Below are 17,675 nucleotides of genomic sequence, written 5' to 3' on the forward strand. Positions count from 1 at the left end.
CATGTGCAGGAATGCACAAGCACAGACATGTATGCCCACTTATACACACGTGCGTGTGCGTGTGTGTAAGGTAATAGTGTCAGTTTACTAGCCCTCATCATACACTCTTACACATGGGTACTTATTCCTTCAAAGGTTCTCTTCTGCAAAGTAATCAGGAGAAGGGTTCTGTAACCCAGACACACACTCTCTCTGCTGTCCTCTCATACACACATGCACATCTGAGCTTCCTGATTAGAAACGTGCTTTCTCAGTCTCTCCTCAGGGAGGTGAGGATGTGGGGTTGTCCAGACATTGGTTGGTATGGATCCAGGTATCAATTGTCAGGTAGACATGGAGTCAGCTGACACGCAGCCAGTGCCTGGTCACTCAGGAACTCTTTCCCAAGTAAAAGATCCTTCTCTGGAAGGGACACACCACTGGGATACCCTTTACTGGACTGTAGTTTCCCCCCAAGCTTCCTATACCCCTCAGGCATGCTCCATGGTCCCCAGGACACACACTGTGATGCCCCTTGAGTTTCACGATTATCCTGCACACCCATGTCACTCCAACTGGATGGCGTGCTCATAAAACCTGTCTGTCTACTTCTGGGGATCTCTTTTTAGTTAGCTAGCCTTGGTCAAAGCAAGGTTGCAGAGGTGGGCCAGACCACAGACAAAGGAGGGGGTCACAGATGCCAGGAGATCCCAGGAGGTACCATGTTCAGTACATGCTATTCACGGAAGGTAGCGTTTGGGAGCTCCCCAGGAGACGAGATACTCAGAACATGTCAGCTGGGATAGTCGTGCTCAGAGATGCAGCTGGGGCTGGACCAGTGTGGGACACCAGGGAGAATTGGGTAAAAACACGGAGGGACAATAACTAGTCCTTCTGCAGAAATCTCCATCATTGGAATGTCCCTTGCCTACTATCTTCCTATATGATTGCAAAGAAATCTAGAGGTGTGGGGAGGATGTGGGATGTGGGAAGGGGAGAGGAGGTGACTAGCCAACAGAATAACAGCATGGTGTCACGTCCCCTCTACCCAACTAGGACCAGCAGCAATAAAGGCATCTGCGTGGAGGAGTGTCTTCAGCAGGGGCCAGGCGTCCAGGTGGACACTCACATATAAATGGCTTCACCGTGCTGTGGATATGCTTGTGCTGTTTGAGGCCAGAGGATGTGGCGAAGGTCTTGCCGCAGTCAGGGCAGGCGTGGGCCCGGGCACCGACGTGCTGTGAGCGGATGTGACGTTGGAGGTTACTGGGGTCCGTGAACACCTGGGGAGAGAGAAGCCATTAGTGCGCATGCCCCTCCTTAACGCCACCGTAAACCTAAGGGTACGAAGGCCGTGCCCTGCCCCTCTTTCTTGTTGCCCCTGCACTGAGCCGTCTGGGACAGCTCTTGCTGTAGTAGTTATTGCCCCGAGGCTCGGAAAGATGCACATAGTTTTCTAGAACACTATCCTGTGTGGTCTTGGGTCGGGGGCTTCATCCTCAGAACCCTCGCCATTGCACACTGGCAGGGGCACAGGGCTCTGGAGGAAGACTCAGCTCGCTCTTGCCTCAGTTTCCTGCAGGGCTCTTTGGTGATGTATTCCTTGGGACTCCCTGTCTTCCCAGTTACGAAGAAGAACCTAAGGACCTCAGGGCATCCAACCCACCATGGGGTGGGGTGGGGTGGGGTGGGGTGGGGCAGTGGGGTGGGGTGGGGGAGTGGGGTGGGCGGGTGCCTGGTACCTTGACACAGTTTTCACATTCGAAGCGCTTGCCACTGTCGTGAGACATCTGGTGGCGGATGAGGTTGGACTTCCAGTTGAAGGCCTTGGGACACTGGTCACATTTGTACTCGCGCTCTTCCGTGTGGACGATCATGTGTTGCTCTAAGCTGTGTACAGGGGATGGGAATCACTATAGGGTCCATTTGTCCGGAAGAGGAGGCCCTCTACCCCATATGGCTTGTTCCCCTTGGAGGCCCCATCACGCTGCAGGGGGATTGGAGTGCATTGAATACTCTTCCACTTTCAGATCATTGGAACTAGGGCAGAGACAGCCCTCCCATGTCAGAGGAAGACCCAGTGCCTGAGTGACCTTCACTTAAGGCCACCCTACTATTCCCCAGCCAGTCAGGGGCAGAATGGGACAGACCCTCGTCACTTGTTAGACGGTCCCAACTTTAGGGCTAAGTTTGGGTCTGATGCTGTGAATCCTGGGTGTGGTCTAACACCCAGGAAGCTGAGGTAGGTCAGTTTCGAGCTTGGGGCCAATCAGTACCACACACCAAGACTCTGTGTTGAAAAATAAAAATAAAAAGCTCAACTTGGGCCTAGGGGTAAGAACTTCGTTGTCGTAAGCCCTGGAGTAAGTCAGGGCTATGGCTCAAGGTAGCCCTCTGTGAAGTCTGCTGGCAGAGCCCATACAATCGAGGCACAGTGGGTAGTGGTAGAGAGGGTCTTAAATGAGATATGTCACAGTGGTAAAACAGCTGCTCTGGGGGGGGTGCGGTGGGGGGGGGCGTTCCTCTTGGCCACACTAGCAACTCCTAATCCCCTCCTCCCTGGGGACTCTTGCCTCTTCTGTCCCTGGGATGACCGTTAATCTTCATGAGCAAAGCAGTAATATATCACGGCCCGTTAATTACGGGGCCCAGCCATCCGCGTAGAGCAGAGAACGCCTGCTCCTCTAGCTCCCAGAGATTGTATCTTTTCCCTGTTGTTAATTGTGATTTATGTGTTTATGTAAAGAAAACACGGACCCTCCTCAGCCCTGCTCTCTGCTAAGCGCTCAGACTGGGATCTGCCTACGCATTAATTCACAGTCATCTGTTCAGGGTGGAGGGTCTGCTGTCCTCGGGGAGTCTGTGATGGGATTGGTGGTAAATCCCTTGTAATCACAGACCTGTTAGCGGCCTGATGGGATTTTGCTCTGACTTTGCAAGATTGTCCCGAGCAAACTCTTCAGTGTAAGGGCACTCAGCCTGGAGAAGTTCCCAGATTCCTCCACTCCTCGGAGCATTGGGGCCAGAGGTCTCAGCTCCCATACCCACACCCAAGGCTGCTCTTTTGTCCCAGGGGTCATTGAGGTCCCAAGGCCCCTAGTGCCTGGGTCCTCAACCCTGCCTGGCCCCAGTACAGAGAAGGGAGGGTTGGGATTGTTCCAGCTGCCTGGGTCTGGCTGCTACGCAGCTGGGCTTAGAGTGCTCTTTTGTAGACACCTCTGAGGTCACTCCCAGGCAGGTGGCTGCCATGGGGTGGGGGTGGGCAAATCTCACAAATGAAGGCCCTGTATGATCGTTTCCTGGGTCCGCTAAGAAGGACTGTGTGTGTCCAGAGAGCCATGCTGGCTTACTCCATAGTGGATACGGTGGCCCTGCACCTCCCAACCTGGGGCCTTATTGCAGAGCTAGTACTGAAGCCAGCCAGACCTATGCTGGTCTTGCACTCTTTTTGTCTCTCAGGCTGTCCCCACAACCCTGATTGTGTCGGGCAGTGGTGCCAACGGCCTGCCCCTGGGTCTTCCTGCTGGAAGCCAGGACCTTTGCGGTAAGAATCAAAAAGCATCTGTGGCTTCCAGCCATGTGCACTAACACAATTCTCAGTTTCGGGAGGTGGCACACAGGAGCCCTGAGTGTCTTAGCCCTAGACCTCAGGCCTGACAGGGAGGTAGGCTGGGGAACCGAAGGGGCTGCCAACTGGGGGTGCGGGAGGCGGGGTGGGTGGCACCTGTATTTGTTGGGGAACATCCGCTCGCAGTCCTTGCACTCATGCTCTTGCCCATCGCTGCCCCCGCCAAGCTCGGGCTTGAGCTCCTCCCCTAGGCCCTCGTAGAGCGGGGCCCCTGCCGAGCGGCAGGCGTACTTCTTATGTCGCCTCAGGTCCAGCCTGCACTGGAAGAGCTCGTCACACTCGTCACAGCGGAATGTGGGATCCTCTGCAAGACAGAGGGCACAGAGGTGGGCAAGAGAGCCAGACACCCACCCCTGGAGGTACAGGGGACCACAGAGACCCAGCCCATCCCCATTGCGTTCCCAGGGCTTGGATCCACCCTGGGCTGCTCCTAACCAGCTTCCTTCCAGCCCTTGTCCTGGCTGCCCAGCGGTGCAGAGGTCACAGGACAGATGAAGCCATGCCGGAGGACCCCATCCCTTCATCGTGGAAACACTGAGCAAGGCCAGGCTCCTTCCTGCCTCCCTAGCGGCCACTGTGGATTCAAGGAGGCCCTGCCTCAGAGCAGAGAGAAGGAAGCCAGGCCGAGAGCTTTGTTTATGAATTAGGAGGAAAAAAAAAAGAGAAGGCAGAACTCCATTGCATATAATAAATTATTGTCGTCAAGGTCAAACAAATTAAAGGGGGGCAGCTATTATTAAGTTTATGAGGCAGCATCCCGAGCACAGTGCCAAACCAAACAATTAGCCTGGAGCTGTAACGGGGCGGGGTCTCTGTGCCCTGCCCCGCCTTCCTGTGGCTGCGGCCCTTCAGCTTTCACCCCTCCGGCCTGGAGAGAGAACACCTGCTCTCAGATCGTGCACAAAGAGGGCTTATGTGCACATGTGGGCATGAGCGCGTGCATTCTGTGCACACTCTGATGTTGCATGTGGATGTGCATACTCACACTACTTACTGTGTTTGTGGGAGTGTCTCACATGAACTGCATCCATGTTTGCAAAGCCATGTGTGGACGTGAGTGCATGCTCAGGCATCTGCACTCAGACTTAGTGAGTGGGTATGCGTACATATGTGTATGTGTACCTACTTTGTCAGTGTTGGTACATGTTTATGTATATAACTACATGTGTGATGTTTTAGTATGTTTTTATATTTGAACACACATGTAGTGTATATATATCTGCATAGAAATTGGGTGCATATATGTATTTGACTACATGTGTGCTATATTAGCATGCGTGTATATATATGTATATATATATATGCATAAAAAAGCTGGGCACATATGCATTCATGAATACCTTCGTGTGACTTTATATATATCTTTTTGTGGGTTATATGTACATGTGTGTATGTGTCGTACACATCCGGAAGACATGGATAATTATTTGTGAGGTGTTTATGTGTACACGTATGGATCTGTCATATATGCAGTTGTGAATATGCAGGTGCATGTTTATGTGTGTGAATGGGTATATGTTAAGGATTTGCATTTTATGCGGATATGTGTGTCTGTGTTTATGAATGCTTGTATGTGGGAGGTACACTTGCATCTGTGTGCATGTGCAAATGTGTAGGAAGGTCCTGAGGACTGGCCTGGGACCCAGCACTAAGCAGGGACTTATGTTAGGGCAGGGGGCATGCTGCTCCTGACCCCATCTCCCACCAGAGAGAGACTCCCACCATAACCACAGGCTGTTTTCCGACTCTGCAGGACATGGTTAGCTTCTCTGTGCCGGAAACAGCATGGAGTTCTGAGGAGGGAGCCTCTCTGCGGCTCTGACTTCATATAGAAGTCCTGGGCTGTGCCTGGCAATTCTAACACCAGGTTCCCAGAATCCAAGGTACCCTGCAGAGCTGGGTATCAGAGCACTGCTGAGCCTATGCACTGATACCCACATGACACCAGTGTGCTTGCTGGTCATATTGGTGCCAGGGAATAGGCATGTGTGTGCTTAGGGACGACTGGGCGGGTGGTACTTTTGATCCAGATAATCCAGTTATTGCCAGGGGCCAGACAGCCTGGCCCCACTGGCTTACCTTAGCCATAACTCTTTTTTGGGGGGAAATAAAGTATGGAAGGAAGGAGCTGAGGATACTTTGGGTCAGTGTAATTCTTTCCTACGTAAAGCCCTGCTGTGCTGTGCTGTGCCCTTCTGTGCTGTGCTGGGAAAACAAGGATTATATTCTTGCCTTGGCTTGGAGATCTCCACCCCTAACATCTCCAGGGAAGGCCCTGAACTCCTCCTTAGGTGTCAGAGTGGGACCACACAACTCAGTTTGGGGTGAGGAGGAGGTAGGCACAGGGGATTCACACCCACAGTCACCACCTTCCATGTCTACAGAGGAATAAAATACAATACAAAGGAGTTCTTCTCAGAGCTGCGGCCTGTGAATACCGTGAACAGTGATGCTCATGGGGAGGCTTGCTGGGCCCTCTTGGGGCCGGCAATATGCCAAGACCTTCCACCCAAGGTGGTTAGCGGTGTTGGGGGATGGTTCTGTACACTAATGCAGTTTGGATGTTGCTGTTGTCACCATAGTTGGAGCCTCTCCTGTCTCAGTGATGTGTAAAAATTCTTTCCTATCACCTCCGACTGGCTAGTAAAGAGCTGATTCGACCTATAGCCAGGCAGAAGAGAATAGAGCTGGCCTTCTGATCCCAGTGTGTATGGGGGGCAAGCAAGAAAAGAAAGGCAAGAAAGAAGAGGGTGGAGAAGAGGAGATGGACCTGGAGTATATGCCAGGAACAGATCGCCAGGGGAGTCACCATGAAGTCCCCAGGGAACAGAGAGCCCCAGGGTAAGACTCAGATTGCAGGTGAAGGACTGGACCATGAGGCTGGAAAGTTTGCAGACACAGCCAGTTAGATAGACTAATATCTGCCTAGCACAGTGCCTGCAGCTTGTTAATGGATGTATTAGGTCTCTGTATCATTCGCTCCAGAGCTAAAACAGGCTAGAGCAGGCACTGCGGAATCACATGTGCACAGCTGTGGCCGGTCCTTTCCACTATTTGGGAGTGAGATGCAGGGTACCAGAGCTCTGACTTCCCACAGAAGGTTATGAGGGCAACAGTCAGATCCTATGAGAGTTCGAAGGTGTCCATGGCACCCTTCACACCAACCCTGGTCTTCAGAGTTAGAACCCTACAAGAAAGGATCCTGTGTCTGGGTACACTGGGCACATGCTCTCACAGAACCCTTGTGGGTCCACACAGCTGCTCCCAAGAACTAAAAGAGAATGGACGTGAGGATCATGGAGTCAGGAATGAGACATATGCTTTTGTCTGCCACAGTCTGTCTAGACCCAGAGAGGAAGTCTCTGTAGTTCAACAGGAACCCAACATCTCTACCCATACGGCTGGCTGGCCAAAGCTTCTGGTTTTGACTGGGAATTTCACCTTACAGACTATTTTATTTTTAAATTAAATTTAAAAAGTTGCCTTTAGGCCGGGTCTTACCATGCAGCCCTGCTTGGCCTAGATTTCTCTATGTGGATCAGGGTGGCTTTGAACTCACAGAGATCCATCTGGCTCAGCACCAAGCATTGAGATTAAAGTCATGTGCCACCGGCCACCGTATCAGGCCTTGTGCTTAAACATTTAAATTTAGGGGTTCAATGAGAAAATTCAGTTTAATTCCTACTGAGATGACTTAGAAGTCACCTTGGAGGGTGGAAATGACCCTGGCGACTGCGTTACCCTTCTCCTCTGGCCCTACGTCTTCTGGACTTCAGCTTGTGTCTGTAGAAGAACAGAGCTGGGAACAGGATGTGCCTGGGCCTAGTCTTCCCAGGAAAGTGCGGTGGGAGATTTTTCCAGGCAGGGAGGGGTGGCCTTGGGGACACACCTGGAGCATTCTGTATGACATTTTCCCAGCACACAAAGTTCCATGTAAGGAACCGCTCAGAAAGGCAGTTTATAGTGATGTTACGTCTATTATGGCCAGTCACAGCCTGCGTCCTTTCTTTCTGTGCCCACAATACAATGGCCCCATCTTGGAGAGGGGAAGTGGATCCTCAGGAGGCTTTCTAAATGAAGAAAGGGTTTGAATGCAAACGGTTGCTTTCCTCCAAAGAGCAAGTACTTCTCAGAAAAAGAGAAATATTCCTCCTCCATCCAATAATCAAAACACGATAGGGTCTTGTGACTAGGAAGTGGGCTGTGCCGTCCCTCTGACCACTTGTGAGGATGCTGGGCCACCTATCTGTACAGGGCCTCAACTCTGGAGGGGGGACACCGTTGTTCCCCACCCCTGAGCAGGCAAAGAGACCTTCCATTTTTATCCACATTACGAGGGCCCCAGATCTCCAGATTCCCCACAAAAGCACAAGAGAGAACCACCGGGGAAGGAACTCTAAATGTGGTGGGGGTCTTGGGCTGGGTCGATTAACCTTCCATCAAATTATCCCATACCAGCACCTGTCTGTCAACCTGCACCTAGCTCAGGTTCCATCAGCAACTTCCCCGGCTGAACAGGAACGCAACAGAAAAATAAATCCCTGCCTAATGGCTCGAAGACCGAGGAGCTCACAATTACACGGCACCCGCATCCTAATCTACAACCGCAGCTCAAAAGCCTCAAGAGTGTACTCCAAATTCCTGTGGCGATAAGGGGCTGGCTGCATTTAGCCAGGGCTGGGATAAAAGATTTTTTTTATGATAATTATCTTAGTGAGGGACGCGTTTGCATTTCCTTTCTGCGAGATTCTGAATTTAACCAGGGTGTGTGCTGAGGGGAAGGGGGGTAGTAGCTGTTGGTGTGGCAAAAAAAAAAAAAAAAAAAAAAAAAAGAGTGATCTTGACAGCAGAGGTTAGGAAAGTCAAATATTTGATGTCAGACTATTATGTGCAGCAAGTAATTAGCTCCCAAATGTTTGATCAGTTATTAGAAAAATGTAGAGCGGGTTATTTAATATCGGAGGTGGGAGGTGGAAGGTGGGAGGTATGTGTGTGTAGGGGGACAAGAATCAGAGCTCTAAAAAGAACCTTTTGGAAGAAAAGAATTTCAATAAATGTGACTGTTCAGCATTCTTCTCTGGGCGCAGAATATTTATCCTCTGTGGTTCTCAGGTGCTGGCTATGATTCACAGACTCACAGGTCCTCTGAAGGATCATCTTAAGGGAAAGGAAATCTCCCTCTTGCTGTACATGTCTTGGCAATTTGTTTGTTATCTTGGTTTCCCAATTAAAATGAAATTAGAGTCAGAGAGGATCTGGCTGGTAAAATGATCTTTCTGTCCCAATTTCTTGTCTGATAACTTGGAGGTGCGTGTCTCTCTGCAGAAAACGAAACCACCACCACCACCACCACCACCAAGAGGCACTCTGGTCACAGGCAGGCTTCTAGGGTCAGCAGATAAACTGAGGCTGAGTCCACAGGTGTGCTCACAGAGTCTTCCAGGGGACATTCCAATCCCCGGGCATCACCAAGGAATCCTTGTGTCTCCCCAGGGATCTAAGGTCTCCCAGAGACAGGAATGGGATTTAGTCTAGATTCTAGAAACATGGGCTGGAGAGATGGCTCAGCGGTTAAGAGCACTGACTGCTCTTCCAGTTCAATTCCCAGCAACCACACGGTGGCTCACAACCATCTGTCATGGGATCTGATGCCTTCTTCTGGTGTGTCTGAAGACAGTGACAGTGTACTCACACGCATAAAATAAATAAATAAAATCCTTAAAAGAAAGATTCTAGAAACATGTAGGGGCCAGTGTTTTCCTGCTCACTAGCAGCTCATCCTAAAGAAGGAGGAGAAGGAGGAGGAGGAGGAGGAAGAGGAGGAGGAGGAGGAAGAGGAGAAGGAGGAAGAGGAGGAGAAGGAGGAAGAGGAGGAGGAAGAAGAGGAAGAGGAAGAGGAAGAAAAAGAAGAGGAAGGAGAAGGAGAAGGAGAAGGAGAAGGAGGAGAAGGAGAAGAAGAAGAAGAAGAAGAAGAAGAAGAAGAAGAAGAAGAAGAAGAAGAAGAAGAAGAAGAAGAAGAAGAAGCAGCTGCCGCCACACACAAGAGCTGGGAAGAGAACTCAGGAGTCGGATCTCTAGAACAGAATGGTGTGTTGCAGACACCAATCCCAGAGCTGATAGGCCAGGACAGAAGGATCCCTGAAACTTGCTGGCCATCTAGCCCTGCCTAATTACTGCAAGCTCCAGGCTAGCAAGAGACCTTATCTTCAAAACAAGGGAGACAGGGCGACAGCCAAGGTTGACCTCTGACCTCTAGATACATGCCCACACACATGTACTTCTCCTGTACACACAGTAACAACCCCAACCCCACCCCAATGACATGAACCCTGGAGTCAGTTCCCTTGGTTAGCAATGCCCACAGACCCACCCTTCGTCACCAACATGGCCTTCTTGAAAACAGCTGTGTCAGGGCCTCATGCAGTCCCCATGGAGTATAAATCCATGTGTCAGAATGCCCAGAGTGTGTGAAACTGGCTTCCTCTCTACCCTCACCTCAGAGATGCTCAGGTAGAGACTGTCAGGCAGGAGAGCCTGCTGGACACGCCCTAGCAGTTGGACACATACTTGTATCTATCAGGAGCTTAAGGACTCATCCCACTGTGGGATCTATTTCAGCCCTCAGCTCAGTTCTCACCAGACATCCCCTCTGTATCTCTCTAGGACTTGTAACTACTGGTGGGCTTCTAGAAACAGCCTGGCTGCTTCCCCTCTTACAAGAACCAGATTCTCTCCCAAGTACCAAACTAGGTTGGGAGTTTATAATACACTTGAAGCATCATCCTGGGGCTGGGAGAAGTCTCAGTGGATAAAAGGCTTGCCTGCCTTGCGAACATGAGGACCAGAGTTCGGATCCCCAGCACCCAGGTAAAAGCCAGATAGATGTCCAGCCACCTGTGACTCTGGGCCTCAGGATGATGAGACAATGTTCCCCAGGCCAAGATGGCTAGGCAGACAAGCCAGATTGGTGAGCTCTGAGTTCCAAAGAGACCCTCAAGAAATAAAGTAGAAAGTGATCAGAGAAGAGACTCAGCAACAACTATATGCTTCTATACGCGTGAGCACACACATGCATATATGTACATAAACATACATACACATAGGCTGCAGACAGCCCGGGGCTATTTGTAGTTTGATTCTAATTCTGTTCTCCTGGGAGGGGCTTCGAACAAGGAATGAGTCAGCACTTGGGTGATTGCCTGTAAACCTGCTTCCCACCTTAATTTATAAATAAAGGCTAGGGCTGGTGATTGGGCAGGTGAAGGAATGTGGAGCTGAAAGCTGGGAGAGAGAAGGAGAGGAGAGGAGAGGAAGGGGAGGGGAGGAGAGGGGAGGGGAGGGGAGGAGAGGAGAGGGGAGGAGAGGGAGGGGAGGGGAGGGGAGGGGAGGGGAGGACAAAGGAGGAGGAGGTGGAAGGAAAGCGAAGGAGGAGCACGAGGCCTGGAGAAACCTCAAGTTCCAAGGGGTCTCATAGATGGGGAAGGTGGTGGGGTCGAGGTAGATCTGCCCAATCTAGGCGTACAGCTTGTATTCATATTAATCAAGTTGTGTTTTCATTGCCAGGGCATATTTGGGTTGGAGATTTACCGCAACACATCTACACACAAGAAATTTGTTTTCTGGGTTACTAACACTCTATAGATACAGATTCAGCATAACGGCCAATTTAGGTTTGCCTCAAGCCCCTCTAAAATTCAGGATGTGTCCGAGGCTTCAAGGAAAGGGAGGAGTCTGTAGTCTAAAGGGCGAGGGTCTGGTAGCCTGGTGTGCTGGCTGGCTCTTTTGGTCAACTTGATGCATGACCGAGTCATCTGGGAAGAGGGGACCTCAACTGAGAAAATGCTTCTATCAGACTGGCCCCTAGGCAAGCCTGGGCGGGGGGCATTCTCCTAATTAATGTTGATGTGGGAGGGCCCAACCCACGGTGGGCAGTGCTACCCAAGAGCAGGAGGTCTGGGCTGCATAAGAAAGTGGGTTGAGCAAGCCAGCAAGCAGCACTCCTCCACGGCCTTGGTGCCTTTGCTCTGTGCCTCAGTTTCCCTCAATGGACTATGACTTGGCACATATGAGCCAAACCAGCCCTTCCTCCCACCTAAGTTGCTTTTGGCCATGGCCTTTACCACAGTAAAGGACACCTGAGTGATACACCCGTGGTCTGCAGAAATTCAGCCAGGGCATCAGTTGTGAATGCCTGGTCCCAGCAGGTGGCGTGCAGGAATGGGGATAGCGCGCATGCTCTTCCAGGTGGGGGGTTCTGAGCCACTGCTCAGCGGGGTCTTACCATCCAGGCTGGGGGCCATGACACCCAAGGAGTAGGCACCTTCTTTCACATGCACCAACAGCTCCTCTCCAGGCTCGATGTCCTTAATGACTTTATAGTAAATCTAGGCGAGAGAGATTAAAGACAGCTGTGAACATTCAAGTTGCCTGTTGCCTGCCCCACTGCACTGCTACCCATAGAGAGGGCTGGCCCGAGGTGGCCACTTAACCTATGTTTTTATTCTTTAAAAGAATTATTTTTATTTTACGAGTATGAGTGTTTTTTCTTTTTCTTTTTTACCAGCATGTATATACACCACATGCATGCAGTGCCCAAGAAGGCCAGAAGAGGGCCCTGGATCCCCTGGAACTGGATTTAAAACTGCCAGGTGTGTGCTCAGATCCTTTAGAACAGAAGATCTCAACCTGGGGGTCATGACCCTCCGGAGCTTGAACAATGTTATTGTAATTCATAACAGTAGCAAAATTACAGTTACATTGTTACAAAGTAGCAATGAAAGTAACTTTATGGTTGGGGTCACATAAAGAAGTGTACTAAAGAATCACAGCATTAGCAAGGTTGAGAACCACTGATCTATAACAGCAAGTACTCTTCACTGCTGGTTTATCTCCCCAGCCCCCAAGCTGTTTATTTTTGAATTAAAACAAAATTTATTGCATTTATTTTTGTGTATGTTGGGGGGCAAAATGTGGAGCTCACAGGAGCTTCTGTGAGTCAGCTCCTTCCTCCCTCTGTGTGGGTCTTAAGGATTTAATTCAGGTTCTCAGGTGTGGTGGTGCCTGCTGAGCCATCACACTGGCCTGACCCAGTGACTAAGCACAGAGAAGACGGTCTCTGCAGGAACGTTTGCAGCATAGAGGAAGGGAAGAAACTGAGTCTGTTCTGGTTTGTTGTATTCTGCTCTGATAGAAAGGAGAGGTGATACTCATGTCACCACCCCGACCAGGGGTTTCCTAGGAAATACCCCAGACTGGAGCCACTTCCCAATGAGAGTGCTTTGGTCTATTTTCAAATCTCCTTTGTCAGTGTGAGTGGGAGACACCTGGCTATAGGGTGGGGGCAGGGGTGGGGCTCAGAGTCGAGGTTGCTTGTGAAGGTGCTTTACAGCTGGGCACAAGCTCTGTGGGTGAGGATGCCAGGCTGTGACTTTTACACCAGCGTGTAATGGAATGGGATGGAGTGAACACCTGTCAGAATCTGCATCCAGCAGGTGATAGGGATTGGGAGACTGTGGTGTGTGTGTGTGTGTGTGTGTGTGTGTGTGTGTGGTGTATGTGCAAGCGTGTGTGTCTGTGTTTGGTATGTATCTCTGTGTGTATGCATATATAGTGTGTGTGCATGTATGTGTGGCATGTGTCTCTATGTGGTATGTGTGCATATGTGTATGTCTGTGGTGTGAGTGTGTCTGTGCATGTGTGTGTGTCTGTGTCTGTGTGTGTGGTGTGTATGTATGGTATGTGTCATGTGTATGTCTGTGGTATGAATGTATGTGCCTGTGTGTGGTGTGGATGTATGTGTAGTGTGTGTGCACATGTACATATGTGTGGTATGTATATCTGTGTGTGTGTGTTGTGTATGAGTCTGTGTCTATATGTATGTGTGGTGTGTGTCTGTATGTGTGATGTGTGCATGCATGTGCATATATGTGGTATGTATATGGTATATGTGCCTGTGTGGTCTCTGTGTGTGTGTGTGTGTGTGTGTGTGTCTAGGTTCTATGCCTGGAGATGAGATACTACATTTCATTTATCTAGTTCAGCATCATGGTCTGAAATAGCACGGAGAGCAGCTTGCTATCAAGTCTCCCCAGGGCTGAGCCACGCCTGTCTTGGTGGCCAAGATGAAGACTGTTCTGTTGACTAAGTCACCAGAGCACCCCAGGTCTGCATGATTTGGGGAGGTGTCTTTCTTGACTTTGCCCAGACTTTCCTGTAACTTGAAAATTTTAAACCCTATTTTTTTTTTTTTGTTTTGTTTTTAGTTTTTTGGATTTGGTTTTTCAAGACAGGGTTTCTCTGTGTAGCCCTGGCTGTCCTGGAACTCACTCTGTAGACCAGGCTGGCTTCGAACTCAGGAATCCGCCTGCCTCGGCCTCCCAGAGTGCTAGGATTACAGGCATGTGCCACCACTGTCCGTCCTTCCTTAAACCCCATTTTTAATGATGATTTTTAAACGCTTTAATCTCCCTTCTAGTCCATCTCCCACCAGAGGCAGTGAAAAAGAAAGGATACAGGGGAACCAGACCTGTTTAGAAAGGTTCTTTAGAACAAATCTTATCTGTATTGTCAGGAAATCAGCAGTTCAGTTCCCAGGAGTCAACAGCAACAGCTCAATTCACTCCCAAACACTTAAGGGATACACTAACAGTCCAGTTTGGTAGAGTCGGGCTAGCAAACACGAATCAGCAGCAGTCCGAAGACCAATGAAGACTGGAGATCCCAAGCATCGCACAGCTGGCTCTATAAGCAAGCCGAACTCAGCCTCCATCCACTGTGGAGTCCTATTCATACCCTCCAAACATCACGTGTCCCTCACGTGTCTTGCCTCAGCCACGTGCGTCTGTCTCAGCTGACATCACTCTACCAATCAGCCTGAGTCTGTGGAAGTGGCAAGAAACTGTGGCACACCACCAGAAGTTTTTTGATGCGTTTTCTCTCTGTGGAATCCCAACAAAATGCAGTTCAACTACACAATGTAAGGCGGACAAATACATGCATGTTGTTAGTGAAGAATCCTTCATCACGTGTCCTTCCAAGTGCTTGCTTTAGCAGAACATCCTCTCACCTGTGTCTGTTTCAGTTAAACGTTCCTTCACATGTTTGCCCCAACTAACACCATCCAACACAACTGACTTTCCAAAGAACCCTTATGTTTCTACTTCCTTTTGTCTCAAAGATACCAGAAGCCCAAAGGCCTTGTGTGGTCCTAGGCCTCCTCACAGGAACACAGCTGGCTCAGGAAAGTACCTCTTTTATCTGGAAGTGTCAGACATGCAGAATCCCTTCTCTGTCACAGTAACTCACTGCCCACTATGGCTGGGGTGTGCTTGGGACTCTGTTCTGGTGTTAGGACTGGTTGATGTGGGAGAAATACTCCGGAGACATACCTGCTGCTCTGGGGAGGCCTGGCAGAGGCCCAGCAGCCCTAGGCTAGCCTTCTGCATTGCTGGAGGGTCTGGGACAGGAGGAAGGGCAGAAGAAAGAGCAATTTAAGAGAAGACAAGCTGGGCAGTGGTGGCACACGCCTTTAATCCCAGCACTTGGGAGGCAGAGGCAGTTTCTGAGTTCGAGGTCAGCCTGGAATACATAGTGAGTTCCAGGACCGCCAGGGCTACACAGAAAAACCCTGCCTCAAACAAACAAACAAACAAACAAACAAACAAACAAAAAATAAAAAAGAGAAGACAAACCAGCTAAAGCGCAGGTACAAGAAGGGAGGTGACCCTCCAGGCCACAAACAGTAAACAACACTTCTGTTCCCACTCGCTGGTCCTGGCAGAGGTTTGGCCTGCCCCGGGGCAGCTGCATGCCTCCCAGGAATACATCCCTACTTACATCCCTACTTAGGGCTGTAGGCAGCTAGCTCCAGAGTGACTCCTGTGTATCTAAAGGCCACAGAGGAACTGCACTGGGTCCCTCCCAGGACACCAGATATTGAAGTGCACAGTTGGGAGCCTGCAGGTAGACACAGGAATCTTATCAGTGTGGCATTCCTTCACACAGCAGTCCATGGTAGTAACTTAGGAGTTATTCCCAGGGAGAGGTTGGTACTACAAAGAGATCTCAAAATGGAGACCAGAAATGGGATCAGACAGAATTCTTGAATAAAACCAGTGGTTTCTAAGATCTCGGTTTTGCGTTTTGCGTCACCACACGGCGGGCAGCTGAGTAGCTTATCTCTTTGAAAGTCAGATGCAAGCCAGCCGGCTTTGCTTCAGAGAAGAACACACCCACAGCTGCCGCAGAGTGAGGAGCCTCGCGGGTGCCCACCCCACCCCTGGCTGGAGGGTGCTCGGCACCCACTCTCCCCTCTGGCAGCAGAGTGCACACATAAGTGGTCAGCAAATACAGGAGCCACGCCTAAGGCTCAGCACCAGCGTGCTGGGTGACTTGGTGTTGGGGACGAGGGCTGAAAGAGTGGGGAATGAAGGCTCGGCCCCTGGAGGTCCTGGGTAGAATCAGGACTTGCCACCAACCGGCCTTCCTCCCACCTGTAGTCTGTGATTACCCAGAATGCACGAAGCCACAGCAGCCGAGTGTGCCCTCCCTACCAGGCTGCCAGGTGCCTATCCCGAGAGGCAAAAGTCGGAGGCGAGAGTACCCAACCCTCCCACACACCCTCCCAGGCCGCCTGCCTCTCACATCACCCCTGGTTAGGCTGACTGACCTCCAAGGCTCCTCGGATACACCCCACTCCTTTCTTTCTGAGCTACAGGAACCTGGAGCCCTGCCACCCAGTTCTGGTTCTGGGAGCTACAGGGCCACTACTTTCCTTCCTGATTCCTCTGAAGGTTGCCAGTCCTCTTGGGACCCACACCTGCCCACCCCAAGACCCCGTTTCTGGGGACCTCCCGGTGCTCACATTGGCTCTAGGGGCTGCCCAGAGTCCCTTCTCTGATCCCCTCTGAGGAGTACAGGGAATCCTGGGACTCCACACCTTCCCACACCTTGCTCCTGGTCTCACCGGGGCTCCATGGACCTCGACTCCGGTTCTGAAGACAGGAGCCTCCTAGGACCCTCCCACCAGCATGGGCAGGCAACAAAAGCCACAGCATGGCTACAATCGTCCCTTCCTCAGCCTCACAGGATGGCCACCAGGGCCCCTGCCAGGGACATGTTGGGGACACAAGACACTAAGCTCAGCAGCTGTGGCTGTAGGACTTTGAGCCCCCTATGTAATTAATCAGTCTCTATTAGCGCTAATTGCAGAGGCCAGGGTGGGGCCAAGGTGTCTCCTCTGGCCTCCACCAGGAAGGCTAAGGAAGTGAACAGGAATCTTCACAGCCTTTCCAGACGTCTTGGCCCTGCCTTAGGCAACCGCAGGAGGTGCACACAGAAGCCAGCCCAAGCTTTTATGACCTGTTTCAAGTGGCACAAAGGCCTTATCAGTCAGGAATTCTGAGAAAGCCAGTTCCTGGTCTGTTGGGCTGGGTGACTTCCCTTAACAAAGACCAACTTCGGTGGGAACTTGGGGGGGGTGTTGGTGGGGGTGCCAGGTTGAGGGGGGGACCGGGGTGGGGCATCCTATGCTTACATACTGCTGTCCACTGTATGCCTAGGTTCCTTCTGTGCCTGGTTTATAAAAAACTGTAACTGTAACCCTTAAGGTTCTTACACTTGATTTGTTACATAGTTTCCACCAGGAGAACTGCCACTGAGTTTCACAAGACAACAGGAGAATAAGAAACCAGGAGTCTAATACCCTCCAGCCGCCCCACCCTCACCCCAAGCATCCTGGGGTGTGGAGCTGCAGGGAAGGAGCAAGCTGCCTTCTTTCTAAAACACAGCACCTCATGTTTTAGGCACACACGAGTCCTGGGGACCTGTCACTGAAAGCCTGGTGGCTTCTTCTTGTCTAAGAACCTGAGGGTGGGGACCTTTTCCCAGACAGCTGAGGTGACAAACTTCTGTTGGTCACTCTCTGAAATACAGACACAGGCAGACAGAGCCTGAAGTGGAGCCTCTGGTTCTCCCGCCAGCAGGGGCAGCAGAGCTCGGGCCAACACCCTCTCTTTTGACTATACCTCACTCAGCCCAAACTCCCCAGCCACATTCCAGACACAAAGAC

At 50.9% G+C, this 17,675-nt stretch overlaps 1 protein-coding gene across 4 annotated transcripts in view; it reads right to left on the reverse strand.

Annotated features, from left to right (window-relative positions):
- Positions 1-17,675, reverse strand: part of Prdm16 (PR/SET domain 16) — a 329,823-nt gene that overhangs the window by 29,109 nt on the left and 283,039 nt on the right. For all 4 annotated transcript variants that reach the window (XM_052178323.1, XM_052178325.1, XM_052178326.1 and 1 more), the window contains 4 exons: positions 11,889-11,991; positions 3,704-3,911; positions 1,722-1,869; positions 1,109-1,262 (listed from right to left, as the gene is read on the reverse strand). In XM_052178323.1, the coding sequence (XP_052034283.1) occupies positions 1,109-1,262; positions 1,722-1,869; positions 3,704-3,911; positions 11,889-11,991 (613 nt within the window). The remainder of the gene's footprint in view (positions 1-1,108; positions 1,263-1,721; positions 1,870-3,703; positions 3,912-11,888; positions 11,992-17,675) is intronic.

Source organism: Apodemus sylvaticus, chromosome 3 (genome assembly GCF_947179515.1).
Source record: "Apodemus sylvaticus chromosome 3, mApoSyl1.1, whole genome shotgun sequence".
Taxonomy (NCBI): Eukaryota; Metazoa; Chordata; class Mammalia; order Rodentia; family Muridae; genus Apodemus; species Apodemus sylvaticus.